This window comes from Apteryx rowi, unplaced genomic scaffold (assembly GCF_003343035.1).
Source record: "Apteryx rowi isolate R43461 unplaced genomic scaffold, aptRow1 scaffold_264, whole genome shotgun sequence".
Lineage (NCBI taxonomy): Eukaryota > Metazoa > Chordata > Aves > Apterygiformes > Apterygidae > Apteryx > Apteryx rowi.
The window spans coordinates 1,147-19,245 of NW_020449019.1; the positions used below are offsets into that span (position 1 = coordinate 1,147).

Here is an 18,099-nt window from a genome sequence, read left to right on the forward strand (position 1 = left end):
AAATCTACACCAAAGCCTGTAACAAATCCCATCCTAGCAGACAGGCAGGAGATTTCCCAGTTAACAAAAATTTTCCCAAATACTTTTTCCCCCTATCATCAATAACAAAGGTTCACTAATTGGAATATCTTCTTCCCCTAACACTCCCCTAGTTTTTACTGATGTACCTGACAGGGCTCCATTGGGTATAAAATTTAGTAGGGACATTGTAGCTCCTGTATCTACTGAAAATTTTACTGTTTTCCCATTAATTTCCCTATCATGCACAGAGGCACAAGTGACCTCACAACCACAAACAGCAGCCACATGACCAGCACTGGCCTATCAGGCCCTGAGGTGGCAGTGACCTCATAAGCACACAAAGCAGCCACATGTCCACCACTGCCCTATCAGGCCCTGAGGCACAAGTGACCTGACAGTGACAAACAGCAGGCACAGGACCAGCACTGGCCTCTCAGGCAATGAGGCCCAAGTGACCTCACAACCACAAACAGCAGCCATGTGACCAGAACTGGTCTAGCAGGTACTATGGGAAAAGTAAACTCACAACCACAAACAGCAGCGATTTATCTAGCACTGGCCTATTAGGCACTAAGGCAAAAGTGACCTCACAAGCACAAAAAACAGCCATTTACCTAGCACTGGCCTATCAGGCCCTGAGGCACAAGTGACCTCACAACCACAAACAGTAGCCACATGACCGGCACTGGCCTATCAGGCACTGAGGTTAAAGTGACCGCATAATCACAAACAGCATCCACATGACCAGCACTGGCCTATCAGGCACTGAGGCACAAGTGACCTCAGAACCACAAACACCAGCCACATGACCAGCGCTGGCCTATCAGGCACAAGTGACCTCACAAACACAAAAGCAGCAATGTGCTTGATGCTGTCTAATCAGGTACTGAAGCAAAATCACCTCACAAGTACAAAAATGAGCAATGTGGCTGCTCGTGGCCTAGCGGACACTGAGGCTGAATGACTCCACAAACACAAACAGCAGCCATATGCATCAAGTTGGACTGTCAGGTGCTGAGGTTGAAGTGACCTCGGAGGCAGCCATGAAGCCATATGTCTGCTCCTCGCCTCTTAGGGACTGAGGCACAATTGACCTAAACAAGCATAAACAGCAGCAATGTGCATGCTGATCGCCACACACATACTAATGCACAAATGACCACAAAAGCTCAAACAGCAGCAAAGGGCCTGCTCCTGGTTTATGAGGCTTTGAGACACAAAGGACCTCACCATCATCAGCAAAGCTATGGGCATGCTGTTGGCCTACCAGCTTCAGAGGCACAACTGACCTCAGAAGCACAAATGGCATCGACGTGCCTGCTGCTGCCCTATCTGGGACCGATTCACAAGGGATCTGAAAAGTGCAAACCTTCACAGAGGAGAAGCTCACCTGGGCCACTCTCACATCCCTTGATTACACTGTTATTACTCCGTACAGAACAATCTTCTGCAAACAGCTTTCATCTCCTGGCAAGACTCTCTCCAGATCATGGGACAGCTCCACTGTCGCCCCGGGGACAAATCACAAAAGGGAACAATTGGTCTTGCTTTTCCTTTAGTACCATCAAGTCCAAGCTGGGAGCCTTTGCACTGGAGCACCTACACAATGACAGCAGCATGCCACTTCCATTTCTAGTGCATTTCTAGGTACAGAGACCAGCTGAGGTAGCAGCTCCACGGGAAAGGGCTTCTGACACTCTCAGATCAACTTGGCACTGCAACAACCATCAACTGACACCAGACCGCTGCTGTGCCAGCTAGTCTACAAACACACTGCCTCTGTCCCACACAGCTGGCTCTTCTGCTAGATACAACCGAGTGCCAGCAAGAAGAGATGCATGCAGGACACTCACCACTTGCACACTCCCCAGCCACTGCTCTGCTCGCTGCTTTCCCTTGGCTCCTCAGCCCAGACACACAGGGAAGCTCTTGCGGTAACACCACAAGGTGGCCAAGGCACTCTAGGCTCACAAGGCCTGTGCAAATGATCAGCACAAGATCAGGCACATGGCTGGCTCCTTGCACAATGCTGCTCTTTTCAGAGGGAAGGATCCTGCTTTCTTTGGGCACAGCAGGCTGCTGCTTTCCACCTCCATCCCCTCAGGAACCTCCAGCTAGGGATGGGCAGATGGGGATTCTGTTTAGTAATACAAAAGTTACACATACAATGTAGAATCATTTGAGAGTCTGGAAGGCCTCCTGAGCCCAAAGTAACCTCCGTTCCTTTCCTTTAGTTATTTGCACAAGGAGCCCCTGTGAAGGGGAAAAGGGTGCAGAGGCTTTGAAATGAGGCCCAAGCAATGAGACAGCCCCAGACCGCAGGTCTGCTGAAATGACAGCTGTCCTGGCTGCTCAGGCTCTGCAGCAGCAGTCCAGGCTCCACAGCTGGCTTCACAGAGTACTGAGGGCTGGGTGCCACGGGCAACCTGGCCCTGGGCACATCTGCACCCCTCGCAGAGCCAGGAGCCCAAGAGCTCTGGGACTTCCTCAGATCAAGCTACGGATGCTTTGGGGCACTCACACAAAGGCACTCAGGACATGCGGGCATTTATTATAAGGGTCTTGCACTCATCCTATATGGCCCCACAACCTTCTAGGAAAAGGAGGGGGCACAATAGCATTTGCTGAGTGGGCTGGCAGGAACAGCAGTTGTGGGAGGAGGAATTTGCAGCACAGCAGAGGTACCAGGGGGTGAAGCCACACCCCAAGTTGCCCATGGAAGCCAGGTGCATGTATGGAAGCCTTTGCATCCACACGTAGCCTCAGCTCATTCACTTGCAGCTGCTTTCACAGAGGGCTCACGATGTTGGCCAAGATGTTGACAGCTACAGGGACACACCCTGGCATCCTGCCTCCAGCCTCAGGGGCTCTAGGACTGCAGTGGGAACCTCCATGAGTGGAGCAACCTAGAAAGAAAGAAAGGAAGGAAGAAAGAAAGAAAGAAAGAACTGTAGTGTTACTATCAGTTTTGCTGGTCTTACATAGTTGCAACAGTCAGGGGCAAATGTCTACCCTCTATGCTGAGCTGTGTTGGTGAGAGCACAGCCAGCAGGGCCACCCAGATGTTCTACCCCACTTTTTGGCACAGGGGAGACCATGTCTGTATACCGGCTCCTGTTTGGGCTCTCCAGTTCTGCAAAGGCACTAACACACAGCAAGGAGTCCAGCACAGGGACACCAAGATGGTCAGCGGCTGGAGTGTGGGGCATACAAGGAGAGGCTGGGAGAGCTGGCTTTGTTCAGCCTAGACAAGAGAAGGCCAAGGGGAATCTTCATGCTGTGCACGGCTACCTTATGGAGGGTACAGAGAAGATGGAGACAGATTTTCTTGGAGGTGCACGCTAATAGCATGAGAAGCAACCAGGACAAATTGCACAATGGGAAATTCTTCTTTGATGTTAAGAAGAAACCTTTTTCTCCGGGAGGGTGGCCGCACTGTGGCACAGGGATCCAGAGAGGGTCTCAGATCTCCATCCCTGGAGATAATCAAAACTTCACTGGAAAAGGCCCAGAGATACCTCCTCTATTGGGACCTGCCTTGAGCAGGGCGTTGGAGACCTACCTCCAGATGTCTCCCCCATTGCAGCCTCAAGGAATCTGCTATTCTGAGACTCTTTCTAATGGCACCAGCGGCTCTGGAGCTGCCCCCTCCACTGCTGACCAAGAACAGCTGTCTCAGAGCCACCCATCGCCCTCAGAGGCCTGACTTCTTGTGAGGTGGCATCTCCCATCTCTGCAAGGGTCTGCGTAGACACAAACTGGAGAAATGGCTCTGACCGCTTTGATTAACTACCCATCTCTCTGAGGGATCGGAATGGATTAGGTTCTGAGATGGGAAGATGCAATGAGGGTCCAGCTTCAACAGAAAGCCTTTAAGGAGAGAGAACTTTCTCCAGGGCAGTCAGTAAAATCCCAAAGACTCACAGAAGCATCAAGACCTTCAGAAACTGCAAGCCTGAGCCTCAGCTGACAGAAACCACCAAACTGCGAGTGTCTCTGGCTCACACAAGCATGCTCCAAGGAGGGAACACGGTCACCCACTGTCCTCACCCGCGTCTCCCAGAAGGACACTGTGATGGCATGCTGGGCTCTAGGAGCAGAGCACTGCTCTCTCCAGCCACCTCCTCCCATGCTGAGCAGCAAAACACTGGCGCCACCACCTGGCTCCACCACAGGGCATCTATCACTGTAACACGCTGCTACCCCCGCACCTCACAGAGGCTTCGCAGCCAACACGTGCCTCTGCATCAGCGACACACAGGCCACAGCACTACACATGGCAGCACACTGGGCACCCCAAGCGCCCCACAACACACAAAGCCCAACTCTCCAGCCCGCCCATTCCCTTCTAGGCCTCCAAGGCCTTGCAACAGGCACTGCCTCTGAACATCCACTCACAGCCTGGGGCCTGCTCACTTCCCACCTCCAGGAAGCAGAGAAGAAGTGCCCTCACAGCGGCTGATCAGGCCACCTCTTGCCTCTTGCTTGTGCCTCAGCTGCTCTGAAAAGAAATCTCTTTGAAAATGTGGCCCATACCTTTTTGGGGGGTGACATTCCTTTTGTCTCCTCCAACTGCCTTTGCACCCATTCTCCAATGACTGCATATGCAGACATAAAATCAGAGACCTCTAACGTGTTACAGTTCCAAATGTGTCATAAAAGCAGGTGGACACCTCAAAGACAGAGACAGCATTCAGACCTGGCAGGAAAATCTCACAGGCTCCCTGCTGTTTTGACAGGGGCAATTTCTAAAGCACACACCCCCTGGCAATGAGAGATTACTAACACCACTGCTTACACCAGCACTAGATTAATTTAGCAGCCAAAAAAGTCAAGCTGGACTTTCTAGCTGACTGGTAGGAGGCTGCAAGCTTCTACTCAGGAAGAAGTGGAAAGTCCAACTCCATGTCCATGTTCACCACAGAACATCATCCACATTTTCAATGTAGCAGTACTAACTCATGATGAAGGAGTGGAAGAAAATGTGTTTCAGATGATGTGGAACATCTACTTCTGCTTGATTAATGAGTTGCATTTCTGTATTGCTGTAGAGCTCTGCAGGGGTCAAGCCCTCCTCTGAGCACACTCAGCAAACCCAGAAGTGACCTCACCACCAGCATCCAAGCCATGTGTCTTCTCCTCACCTAGCAGCTGCTCCCATCGAGGTGACCTCACAAGTGCATGCCCCCAACAGGTGCCTGCTGCTGGCCTATGGGCTTCAGAGGCAGAAGTTTCCTCAAAGTAACTTCCCCAGACATGAACTACTGCTGGCCTACCAGCTACTCTGACAAAAGAGACCTCACAATCAACACCCGTGCCTAACTGCCTGCTGCTGGCCTAGCAGGGACTCAGAAAGACAGGACCTCACAGTCACCTTCACGACCATGTCTCTGTCACTGGCCTAGAACCTCTAAGACAGAAATTGCCTCACTAGAAATTCCCCAGCCATGAGACAAATCCTGCCTTAGCAGCACCTCACGCAGAAATGGGGCTGGGATAGACGGCTGTGTCGGGCTCACCCCAGCGCTGCCCAGCACATCTCAGAGAAAAATCCTTGGGGTCAGCCAGGACTTGTGCATTGAGGATGGTACCTCCCTCTGATTTCAAGATGCTCTCCCAAATACTCTTTTTTTTTTTGGTTGCAGAGGTTTGAGCCCAGTTTGCAGGAGGACAGGGGCTGTGGCCATCTGAAGATGGTATCTCTGAGCCCAAAACATGCTCTGCCAAGTTAGAAACATAAAAGGATCCAGGGGGAAGGAACACAGGTTTTCCCAAACACATAGAGGACTTGGGGTTATTACAAGGTGATGGTTTCATTATGGTATATGGACATTTCCAGCAGGCTCTGGAGAGCCCTGCAGGAGCGGCAGGATACCCCAGCCTCTGGGATGCAGGACCCCTTTCCTCTCAGAGCCAGACCCTGAAGGGAGACCCACTCCCAGGGAAACCTGGCCATGGATTACTCCCCCACACCCAAGAGGTGATGGAGCTGGCCCCACAGAAGCCTTGGGGCTTAGGGCAGCCCCAGCCCCACGACCCAGGAGTCCTGGATGCCACATTGTCTCCCGAGCCAGAAGGGACCCTCAGGCAGGACTCTTGCAGCAGCCCCCAACGCTGTCCAGCCACTGCCACAGCCCAGGATCCATAGCAGCTTTTGCAGTTAACAGTGCGATACCTTGGGAAGGAGCTCCYGAAGCCCTTACCCTTGGTGGAGAGCTGCAGGAACGTTGGCAACAAGGAACTGCAGTCTGGGCTGATGGTGTCCATCCAGCAGTCCTCCATCTTGCTTGCCCCCTTGCCCTCAGATTGCCTCTCCAGCCAGGGAGGAGGGATGCTCTTCCCATCTCATCAGCCAAAACTCCTTTCCAATATGCCCCTGCTTGTCTGCCTGCTGGCGTGGGGGCCCAACGTGGCCTCGCTGCCTCCTTTCCCCCTTCCTTGCCATGGAGCTGCTATGAAGGGCAGTGGTGGGGAATGTGTGAGCAGTGCCCAGCAGCACCTGGGCCTCACAGGGAAGTGAGGCCCCCCCCCCCCCGACATGACACTGGGGAGACCTCCCTGTGATGGGGCACACGCCACTGTGACCTCAGCTCGTGTCATCTGGGGGCTCAATAGGTCACTGCCATGGAGATGGCACAGCCAGGGAGAGAGCAGAGAGATTTCTCCTCACATTCTGGAAAGCCATCACCTCCCTTCACTGCAATCATTTTCCAAAATTTTCTGATAAATCCTTCAGGAACATCTTCAGACAGTGCCAAAGGCAGTGAAATATCTCAAATGGGGCACTGGAGAAGTCACTTCTGTACTCCTGCATCAACAGGTCTCTGCACTGGGCAGACCTGTGCAGGAATCTGGGGTTTGGGGATTGGTTTGGGGTTTGGCATTTTTACAGGGTCCAGGTCATGTGGGATGAAACAGCACAAAGTGTGGCCACAGGCTGAGATGCTTTGGTGAGCTTCAAAACTGGTTTCTTCTGCGGGTCGCTGTTTTTGGAGAAGTGGGATAGAGGACAATGTGGGACACGACAGAGTCTTCCTCCTTTAGGCACCAAAGCAGGCTCTTTGCTTTTAAAAGTCCTCAGCAAGGTTCTGAGTCTGTGGTGCTTAAGGTAGAGATGATATGCCAGAAGAGAGCAAATGTGCCCTTAACATGCATCTTCCGGAGTGCTTTGCCCAGGACCCCGGTTCCTGGCAGGCTCCAAAGCCATGGGCCAGGCCAGGTAGCAAATATGGGGAAGTTTTCCCATTTCTCAAGAAATTTGCCTGCCTTTCCTTCTGGCTGAGTCTGGGGAAAGGCATTTCTCATCCCTGGGCCTCATTTGGTCCTTGTGTTTTTCAGTGTCATCTTGGGGCTGTGCTTCTCCCCTGGGTACGCTCCTCAGCCCCCTGCCCTCTCCCCCACCGACACCCTAGCTCTCCCTGGGCCTCTGTACAGCCCTGGCATCCTGGATCTCCCACATTTTATGACTCTGGGCTTCTCGGGACATGCCCACACACCGCAGTGCTGCTGTCCAGGCTCCAGTGCAGAGCCTGGAAGGCAGTGCAATGCCTCAGGASCTGCRTTTGGGTTCATTCAGAAGTTGGCGAGATGACCAGCTCCCAGCTCTGCAGCTGCTGAAGCCTGAGAGCGTCCCTACAAGCAACCTTCCTGCTCTTCCTCGTCTCTGCACAGTCCTGGGGCAAATCTTGCAGAAGGGAGACTCCATCTGCCTTGAATGCTGTCAGAGATGTGGCTTTCCAAATCACTGCAGAAGGAGCTGGTTTGCTTATTCCATTTGTGGCACCCCAGCTATGACACTGGGAGCCCCAGCTCTGCACGCTGCCGTCTCTGCCCTTTCTGCCCCTTGTCTCCTGTGTGTCTCCCTCAAGTCTTCTCTAAGCACCAGGGGCATGGGTGCTCACTTGAAGCTGTGACATGTTGTGGAGCTGAAGGCCTGATGGAGGCAAGTCTGGAACGTGGCTGTGCCCTCATGCCCTCTCCTGCTCCTCACCCAAGGGTCCAGGAAGGTCTCCGGGGAGAGCAGTGGGTTCGGTGCAGATGGGATGGGTTTCTCTTGACATGCCCTGAGTCCTGCATGGGTCGCTCTGAGCACCCAGGAAAATCTCTCTTCTCTAGGGGCTTGCATCAAGGCTTTTCCAGACTTCTGTACAGAAACACAGCCCAGTCCAATATACCCAAGAGCAGCACAGCCCCCAGCATGGCCCAGGGCCCCCAGGAGCTGTATGGCTCTCTATTGCCTTTCCACATGCCCTGACTAAATTGATGATTTCTAACATCTTTACTGCACACTATCTGGACATTGCAACATTGTAACATTGTGGCTCCTCCCCTAACTCTTTGTTCACTCAAATGCCCAGCTGCTGGTTTGCACTTCAGGGAGTTTAAAGCTTGCTCCGTCTTTCAGTAGTGTGTCCTTTTAGCCAAATCCTTAATTCTGCTTATATCTAGCACTTCCTATCCATCAAAAAGATTTCTAGTAAGGCTTTCCCTTGTGGAAAGTGGACCTCATTGGAGGCAGCTTGGACTTAGCCTACAATCAAAGAGTGTAATTATTTTTTATGAAACTATATCAGGCTTTATTTTTTGTTTCTTTGCAGTTAAAAGAAAAATCTTCTGTGTCTATTTGCAGCTAGTTCTCTAAGGAAAGCAGGTGGGAAGTGGGGCATATGAGCTGTAACATTCAGTTGCAGACTTCAGTGGAATAAGGGTAGCTTTCAACAGGAGTGATGCAAGTGCCAGGTGGCTGATGAGAGAAACGGAAGGGTTGGGGAGATGGGGAGGAAGATGAGGTCAGTGCCTAACCTCTTTTCCTACATATCCAGACTTCATTAGGAGCCTCTCTGGATCAATATCAATTGGAGAATGTTGCTGTCACTTATTCTGAAAGCTGAATAATAATAACAATAACAATGATAATAATAATAATAATACCATTAAAACAGAAATACTTGTATATTATTGACATCTCCATCTTTCAGCTACACACCAGAAACTTCTCCAATTAGCCATACAAGACTTGAATAAAATTATAGTCAGAGACCTAGTTCATCAGGGCTTTTTGCATTTTGATGAGCCCCATGGTGTATTTGGTGCTGAGTCCATGGATCACAGCTACTGAAAGGAGACTGAACAAAATGTTCAAGAAGTCAAAGTCAGAAGCAACCCCCAACATTTTGTAGAGCATGACCAGGTCCCACTGAGGGCCATTAGCAACAAATACTCACCAGGGGCTGATGAGAGCAGAAAATTGTAATCACTGGTTACAGGTAGGCAAAGGCAATGTGCAGGTGGCTCTGATGCCATGTAAACCCTTCATGTGTTTTATCAAGCAAAATGGCCAAGCATGGACAGCGAGCGCCTGGGAAGAGAGCTCCTTTCCCTCATGCACTGCCCAGAGCTCTTCCTGGTGTCAGTATGGAAGTGGGGGTGTGCAATGCTGAGTGCAGGACAATGATAGGACACCTCTCAGGGTCTGCAGGGGCTGGGGGGGGCAAGGGGACAGTGAGGCCCTGGTGTCTCCTGGTAGGCCTTGGTGGCAGAGACAGCAGCCAAGAGGACAAAGCCCTCAGTTCTGTTGGGGCCCTTCAGCTTTGACAGCATCCTTGGCCACCTCCGCCACTGGCCATCCTATGCTCTCCCACACCTGCTCCTGTGTTCCTGCAGACTGTAGACACACAACCTGCTTCCCCACCATGCTCTCAGACCGGGATCTTGCTCCCTTCACTGATGTCTCTCCATCCTCACTGGCTTTTCTGAGAAACACAAAGCCATGGGTGATGACAGACTCTCTCTGGGTGGCCTGTTGCACCACAGCACTACCCTTCAAGCAATATTTCTTCATCCTGATGTCCAGTCTGAACCTCCCAAGCTGCAGTTTGAGGCTGTTTCCCCTTCCCATGCTGCTTCTCACTACCAAGGAAAGCTCCTGGGAGCCCCACAATGGGACACGTTAGCGTTGAGTCGAGGTGGATGATTACTCCCCTTGTTTGGGTGGCCACCCTCCTCCTAATGCAGGCCTGTAGGCATCTGGCCTTATTCACAGTGAGCATGCACCACTGGCTTGTATGGCATCCCTCATAATACTCAGGCCCCTCTTCTCAGGATGCTCCTGAGCTGGTCAGTTCCCAGCCTGTTCTGATGCATGAGGTTATTCTTCTCCATGTGCAAGACTTGCCCTGTCTCCTTGTAAACTCCATGAGATTTCTGTTGGCTGAATTCCCAAGTATCTCAAGGTCCCCCAGACTGAAGTTCATTGTGTCAGTTGTGTGTGTGTGTGTGTGTGTGTGTGTGCGTGTGTGGAGATGACTCACCCTGACTTGTGGTGCCTCTAAGAAGAAAACAGCATGAAGAATTGGAGGTCACTTCAAGTACTAAAAGGAGCTACTATTTTAATGGAATTGATTGGTTGAATGGAATTACCTAGCTAATTCCTACTTAGATCAGCAATTGATGGCAACCATCTCAGAAATACCAAGTGAGGGTACAAAGCAAGCACAACCAAGGCCTACGAGGAAAGGGTAAAGAGAGGTGGGCTGTTTGTATGGTAGGGTATGAGGATGGTAAGAGGGTAGAACTTGGAAGGGATAAGGGACAGAAAAGCACAATAAAAGGTGAAGCAAAGGATGATCAGGGCTGTTCAGGGGTACCTGCCAAGCAGCCTTGCATCTGCACATCTCTGACTGGAGCAGGACAGGAAAGCTAGTTGATCTGATCATATGTGTGTCTGACTTACTTCCATGGTCAGGAAAACTGAGTGCTTTCCCTAACACTGACAAGCGAAGACCCTTGGTGGAAGGAATCACAGACTCTTTCAGGCTGGCAGGACCTCAGGAGGTCTCTAGCCCAACCTTGTGCTTACTGCGGAGTCAGCTTTGGGGTGAGACCAGGTTGCTGAGGGCTTGATCCAGTCTTGAAAACCTCCAGAGATGGAAATGGCACATCTTCTCTTGGCAAAATCTTCTAATGCTTGACTAATCTCCCAGTAGAAAAGTTTGTCCTTCTTTCCAGCCTGTTCCTCCCTGATTTCAAGCTATGGCTGTTGCCTCTCATCCTCCTGCCATGCACCATTATGAAAAGCCTGGCTTTGTCTTCTTGATGACCTCTTCATTCAGGAGGACCCCTCTACTGGGGGACCAAAAACTGGATACAGCATTGTACGTGTTGTCTAACAAGTGCTGAGTAGCTATGGATAATCACGTCCCTCAACCTCCTGGCCAGGCTCCTATTCATACAGCCCAGGATGCTGTTGGCCTTTGCCACCTGGCCATACTGCTGTCTCATATTTTGCCTTCTGTCTGCTTAAATCCTCATGTCCTTTTCAGCAGAGCTGCTCCCCAAGCACTCAGGCCCCAGCCTGTATCTCTGCAGAGTGTTGGTGTGTCCCAGGTGCAGCAACCTGGCATTTGTCCTTGCTGAATTTCATGAGATTCCTGACAGACCATTCCTCCTGCCTATCTAGCTCCCTCTCAGTGGCAGTCCTCAAGCATCAGACTGGTCCCATGAAGTTTGGGGTCATCTACAAATAGGATTAAATTTGCCCCCTCCAGGTCATTCATAAAGGTGTTAAACAGGACGGGTCCCAGGAGAGACACCCTGGTGTTCCATTTCTCTTCAGCCCTCCAGGAGGAGTCCTACCCATTCACCACCGCCCTCTGAGCCTGATCATCCACCCAGTTATTTGGCCTTTTGGTCATCTACCCACTCAGTCCATAAAGTCCTAATTGGTATGCAAGTGTACTGTGGGAGAAAGTATCAAAAGCCTTCCTAAAGTCAAGGTAACCAATGTTCACTGTTTTCCATTTGTCCACAAATGCAGTTCTTTTAACACAGAAGGCCATCAAATTGGTGAGGCATCATTTACCCTTGGTAAACCTATGCTGACTGTTCCCAGTCACCTTCTTCTCCTTCATGTACCCAGAAATGTGACATAGAGGACTCGCTCCATGACACTCACGTGATCAAAGTGAGTCTGTGCAGCCTGTAGTTCCTCAGGTTGTCCTTGTGGCCTTTGTTGAGGCTGGAGGAACATTTGCCTTTCTCCAGTCATTGGGACATCCCTGAGCCTCCACAACTCTCAAAGATGATAAAGAGAGACCTTGCTAGATAGTGGCCAGCTCTCTCAGCATCCTCAGCTGCAGTCCATCCAATCTTATAGACCTGTGTTCTTGCAAATAATTCCTGACTCAACACTTAGGCCTTGTTGGTGGAGACTGAAAAAAGGGGACTGAGTTCCCCAGACATATCTGCATCTGCTGTTACCAGATTCCCTGCCCCATTCAGCCATGGGCCCACATTTTCCTTGTTTATGCTTTTACTGTTAATGAAGCAATAGCAAGTCATCTTTGTGCCCTTGACATCCCTTGCAAGTGTCAATCCTAGAGGAGTTTTGGCTTTCCTAATCGCTTCCCCAGTTCCCTGGACAATATTTCTAAATTCCTCCTTTGCAGTCTCTCCTTGCTTCCCATTTGTGTGTGCTGTCTTCTTGTACTAGAGCCCAGTGGCAAGTTCTCTCTTTAGCCACCCTGTCTCCTGAGATGTCTGCTTGTTTTCCTTTGTATCAGTATGGGCCATTCTTGAGCTTGGAGCATGCTGTCCTTAAAGACCTGCCAGCTTTCCTGAGCTCCTTCACCCTTCAGAGCTGCCTCCCATGGGATTCCTCTACTACTCCCCCCACTAGGCCCAAGTCTGCTCCTCTGATATCCAGAGTCTGGACTCTGCTACTCTTTCTTCTCGCTCCCCTCAGGATCAGGAACTCCACTACCTCATGGCCACTGCAGGCAAGGATGGCACTGATTATCACATCCCAGATCAGGTCTTCCTTGTTTGGAGGACCCACATCCAGGAAAGTGTCACCCTTGTTGACCTATCTGGTTTAGCTGTGCTAGGAAGCTGTCCTCCACACCCTCCAGAATCCTCCTGGACTCGTTGCACCCTGCTGCACTGCCCTCCCAGTGAATGTCAGGAATACTAAAGTACCCCCATAAAAGCCATGGTCTGTGATCCACAGCCTTCCTCGGACTGCTTAAAGATTTTGCAGTTCTGTGACAGCTTGTGCATCTCCATTTCCTCTTGTTTGTTCCCCAGGCTTTGTGCATCTGTGTATATATGGGCTATAGAACCTCAGCTGTGGCACCAGGGCAGAGCGCAGACTTGTCATGGGGAAACTTGTTCCCAAGAGCCAAGGACACCATGTGCGGAAAGACCCCACTTTGGAGCAGAGACTTGCTGGCATAGATAGCAGGTGGGAATGTAATGATGATATGAGACGTCCACTAAGAGAGCAAACTGTGCAGTACCCAAGGTGAGAAAGAAATAGAGCTGGGCCGTGCTGCCATGGCAGGAGAGGTGGTTGGCACCTGATCTGACTCTGCAGCACCTTGGGGCCTGTGACAAAAGTGACTGTATCTCCAGGAAGGACAAGGTGCCACTCAGAAAGTCCCAGGGCCTGAACTGGCCCTAAAGCCATGCTGTGACTGCATCATTAGCACAGTCCCTGTTCATATCATCAGGGGATGAGCAAAGGTTTAGGAAGAGAAGAACTAGTGGGGTTTGAGAGTGTAGGCGTATGTATGAAGACCTTGGTGTGATGTGCCTTCCATCTTTGCAGCGTGCTTGGATGTAGACACGATAAACTTTGCCTGAAGGCAGTGGTGGGAATCCCTTGTTTGGGAACAGGTAGGAAATCTGAGATGCCATGGGATTTGCTTAGCAACCACTCCAAAAGGGCATGATTTTCTTCTAGGTCCTGTGCTCTATCTGCTAGAAAAATGATGGTTGTGCCAGACACCCCATGCATCTGACATGGCCCTGCAAACCTGTTTTCGTTGCATGAAATCAAGTGTCTGCACTGAATTACATAAGCTATTTGCAATGCCTGGATTTGCATAGGTCTGAGCCTGGAGAGCTCTAGGGGTAGTAGTCATCGAGGGTCATTTCAGATGGCCAAGGAGAATCTCCACCTGGTCCCCACCTGAAGCTCCAGAGGGATGTGCATCTCATAGTTGTTCCATTAGAGCAAGCAGACACTTGCACATGTCTTGGACTACCTCTGTCCCTTCAAAGGTCCAAAGGGGTGTGTGTGTGTGTGTGTGTGTGTGTGTGTGTGTGTACAGCTGACTCCCTCCCTCCATCTCCATTACAGTGACAGCTTAGACAAGGAGCTCGCATGCAGACACCCATTTTGTGCACACTAAAACTTAGGCAAGGGAATCTCACCTCCTGTGAGTTTGTGGAGTGCATGGGAGGGAACAGAATCCCACTCCATCCCAGGAGCTTCTAAATGGGTATTAGATGCATAGATTGACTCATCTGAATCAGTCCCTGAAGCATAAGTAAATGAACTCCCTTCTTGTCTCTGTCCAGGTGTCCTGTCTACTTATGAGATGGGAACAGGGCTTCCTGAGTGGGACATTTCCACCTCTCCTAGGTAACCATCCTGTGATGATACAAACTGCAATGCTGGAATCAGTCTCTCTCCACTGTTCAGAGAGGGACCATTGGTGATTATTTTAGTCTACTTCAATGGACACTTCCCAGGGGTGACCCTGCTGCCTTTCAGGAACTATCAGACCTGGACCTCCAGAAACATCTCAAAGCTGCACAGGGGATAGAGAAAGTCACGTCTTCAGCTAGGCCTGTGTTCCTGAGCTGGGCCTGGCTCCTGGGACTGTGGGAGCCCATGGCAACCTGGCAGGTGCTGCAGGGAGACAGCTCTGTCCAGGAGCAGCTCCTCTTAGAAGAGCAGCAAGACTCAGGGCACTGCCTGAAGGCATCAGGATGAGATGAGTGACTCAGAAATTAAAGACAGTTGGGAATGGGAGGACAGCTGAGAGCTCACTGCAGGGAGGGATCTTCACAGCCCTTGACACAGTAAGTCTCTGGCTGCAGGGCAATGCTGTTGTGGTTCCCGGAGAGTTCTTGTAAGGCTGGTGCCTTCCACAGTTGATAGGGTCTGTCAGGGTGGCTCTCCTAGCTTCTCCTGTTTGGAGCAGGTGGTGCTTTAGAGCAGGGTTTCCAAGCCATACCATCAGAGCTACAGAGAATCACAGCTACCTTCTCCCAGGGATGCTGCAGGGGTGTGAAGCCAGGGAGTGCACCCAGGTCTGCACAGGCTGTAATTCAGAGCAGTGCCCCTGCACCCCAGGGTGCTGTGTGCCTGAGGCAATGACTCTGCCACCTGTGAGGGTCAGCACTCAGCCTGCCTGGAGACCTCCCCATGGTGCTGCAGGGAGAATCTCTGGGTGGAAGGAGTGAACCCTGGCAGGGCACGTTCATTCCCCCATCGAGAGGGTGCTGCATGGGTCAGGGCTGCTCTCAGCTTCAGCTCACCCCCAGGACATTTTCTGAAGGGGCCTTTTCAGGAGTTTAGTCAAGGCAAGGGTTACTTTAAAGATAAGGAGCTTTCCTGAGTCTGTGCTTTTGGCTTCCTACTGTTTGCAGGTGGGGGTTGGAAAAGGAGCTGTCAGGTTTGGACGAGAGACTGACACTCCTAGACCTTTACCGTGAGAGATGAAGAGGTCTGCAAGGAACCTCAGAAAGCCCTTTACCCACTCTGATGGGATCTGTAAGCACTGACAGGGAAAAGACATGGGAGAGAGAAATAGCTCCCAGGAGGAAAAGTTCCAGGCAGTGGAGATACAATCAGTGAATGCGAGGAAATTAGAAAAAAAATTCTGTGAGAGGGGGAATTTGGAGAACTCCCTGTCATACCCTTCAATGAAGATGTCTTCCTCTAAATAGACCTCCCCATGTCTCCTCTCCCACCCAGCAAAGCCGCTGCCATCAAGGCCAGGGGGTCCAGAGCATGAGCCCCCTCCTCAGCAGCCTGAGCTCCAGCAGAGGAGAAGAGCATCTCTCCTGCAATGTGCCCATTTCCCACGGCATGACAAACGGCTGAGAGTGACTGCCCTGCAATGTTGCCATCTGGGAGGTGGTGTGTACAGCTGGGTAAGGTGAAGGCTTTTCTGCATGCCCATCTGTCTCTCACTCCTTGCTTTCCCTTTGGTGGGAGGGTCACAATATTGCTTCTTGTTTCCTCACCTCTCTGTGCTGGTCTGGTTCTTGCTCTTGTGATCTCTGGGTTAAGGAGGGGGATTCAGCTGCAGGTAAGACAGTAACTTCCCACTCCCACTACATTGCCTAAGAAACAGTGAAGATGGTAAACTTAATGTGAGGGCAGGGTTCATCTCATTGGGACAGAGACATCTAGAAAGAGTTGGGTCACCCCCTGCCTTCACTGCACTGTTTCTCTGCCTTGCTGGAGTGAGAGCTGGTGTGACTGATTCAGATACAGACACCTCTGTTCAAGAGAGCAAGGTTGGGGGAGATGAATCCCTCACAAGGATCTTCTCTTTCAGACACAGCTGGCATGAGTGCTGTATTTGTCTCTCACAATGATAAAAAGAGAATATTACCACAGGGTCACTGGACCAAATCGCCTTCACTCAGCTCACAGCAGCCATCTGCAGGTATCCCCACCAAATACACAGGGCAGTTTGACACCTCCATTGACACACCCCAGTAGAGCAGTACTGAGGGCAGAAGCCCCTGCTCTGCATGGCACACTCAGCCAGCACAAACCAGAGGTCAGGAAAGGGAGCTGAATGAAGGAAAGCAGAGAGGAAATGTGGAGGGGTACTATGAGGAGTGCAACGGGATTTGCTCAGAGAAGTCTGCACTAACTTGTCAACATTTTTTCCTCCTTGGACAGTGCCCTGAACCCAGAGCAAATGTCCAACAGCAGCTCCCTCAATGAGTTCCTCCTCCTGGGGTTTGCAGACACACGGGAGATGCAGCTCTTGCACGCCGCGCTGTTTCTGGGCATCTACCTGGCTGCCCTCCTGGGCAACATCCTCATCATCACAGCTGTAGCCTGCGACCACCGCCTCCACACCCCCATATACTTCTTCCGCCTCAATCTCTCCATCCTGGACCTTGGCTCTATCTCCACCACTGTCCCCAAATCCATGGCCAATTCCCTCTGGAACACCAGGGCCATTTCCTACTCGGGATGTGCTGTGCAGGTCTTTTTCTTTGTCTTTTTCATTTTGGCTGAGTATTGTCTTCTCACTCTCATGGCCTATGACCGCTTTATTGCCATCTGCAAACCCCTGCACTATGGCACACTCATGGACACCAGAGCTTGTGTCAAAATGGCAGCAGCTGCCTGGGCCAGTGGTTTTCTCACTGCGGTGCTGCACACTGCTAATACCTTTTCAATACCTCTCTGCCAAGGCAATGTCCTGGGCCAGTTCTTCTGTGAAATTCCCCAGATCCTCAAGCTCTCCTGCTCAGACTCCTACCTCAGGGAAGCTGTGATTATTGTGGTTAGTATTTGTTTAGCTTTGGGGTGTTTTGTTTTCATTGTGCTGTCCTACGTGCAGATCTTCACAGCTGTGCTAAGGATGCCCTCTGAGCAGGGCAGGCACAAAGCCTTTTCCATGTGCCTCCCTCACCTGGCCGTGGTCTTCCTGTTTTTCAGCACCTCATTTTTTGCCTACCTGAAGCCCCCCTCCATCTCCTCCCCAGCTCTGGATCTGGTGGTGGCTGTCCTATACACAATGGTGCCTCCAACAGTGAACCCTCTCGTCTACAGCATGAGGAACAAGGAGCTCAAGGATGCGCTGAGGAAACTGCTTCAATGGGTGCAATGTCAGCACCAATAACTGTCCCATGCGCATCTGCTCATCATTCCAATCATATGGCATTAAGGCTATATGTTTTTTGTTTCTTCTTTCTTACTTCTCTCTCTTACATGAATGTTAAAAGAAAAAATGTTCCGGTTCATGCCAATTGTCCTCAGTAATCCCTCTCTTGAATTTGATCAAAAGACTGCGGTGAGGCAGGAGGCCAGGCTTCCCGTTTCATCAGCAGAGATGGGGGAACCTCAGAGCCTGCTAGTCTGAGCACCCTTGGATGCCCTCAGTGCAATGAGGAGTTTCCCTTTGCGGTGCCTCTTTTGGCACTGACACCAAGGGAGTTCAGAAGGAGACAATGAGGCTCCAACAAGTAAAGATGGGGTGAGACCATGGGTCCTGTGTCCTTTAGGAGAGCTCAGCTTCTCTGGCCACAGTCACGCCC

At 51.1% G+C, this 18,099-nt stretch overlaps 1 protein-coding gene across 1 annotated transcript; it reads left to right on the top strand.

Annotated features, from left to right (window-relative positions):
* The first annotated feature begins 14,052 nt into the window (after nucleotides 1–14,052).
* Nucleotides 14,053–17,684, top strand: LOC112967098 (olfactory receptor 14A16-like). The gene is made up of 2 exons (XM_026067869.1): nucleotides 14,053–14,082; nucleotides 16,746–17,684. Exons 1-2 carry the CDS (start codon nucleotides 14,053–14,055, stop codon nucleotides 17,682–17,684), a joined length of 969 nt encoding a protein of 322 aa, XP_025923654.1.
* Nucleotides 17,685–18,099: the final 415 nt, after the last annotated feature.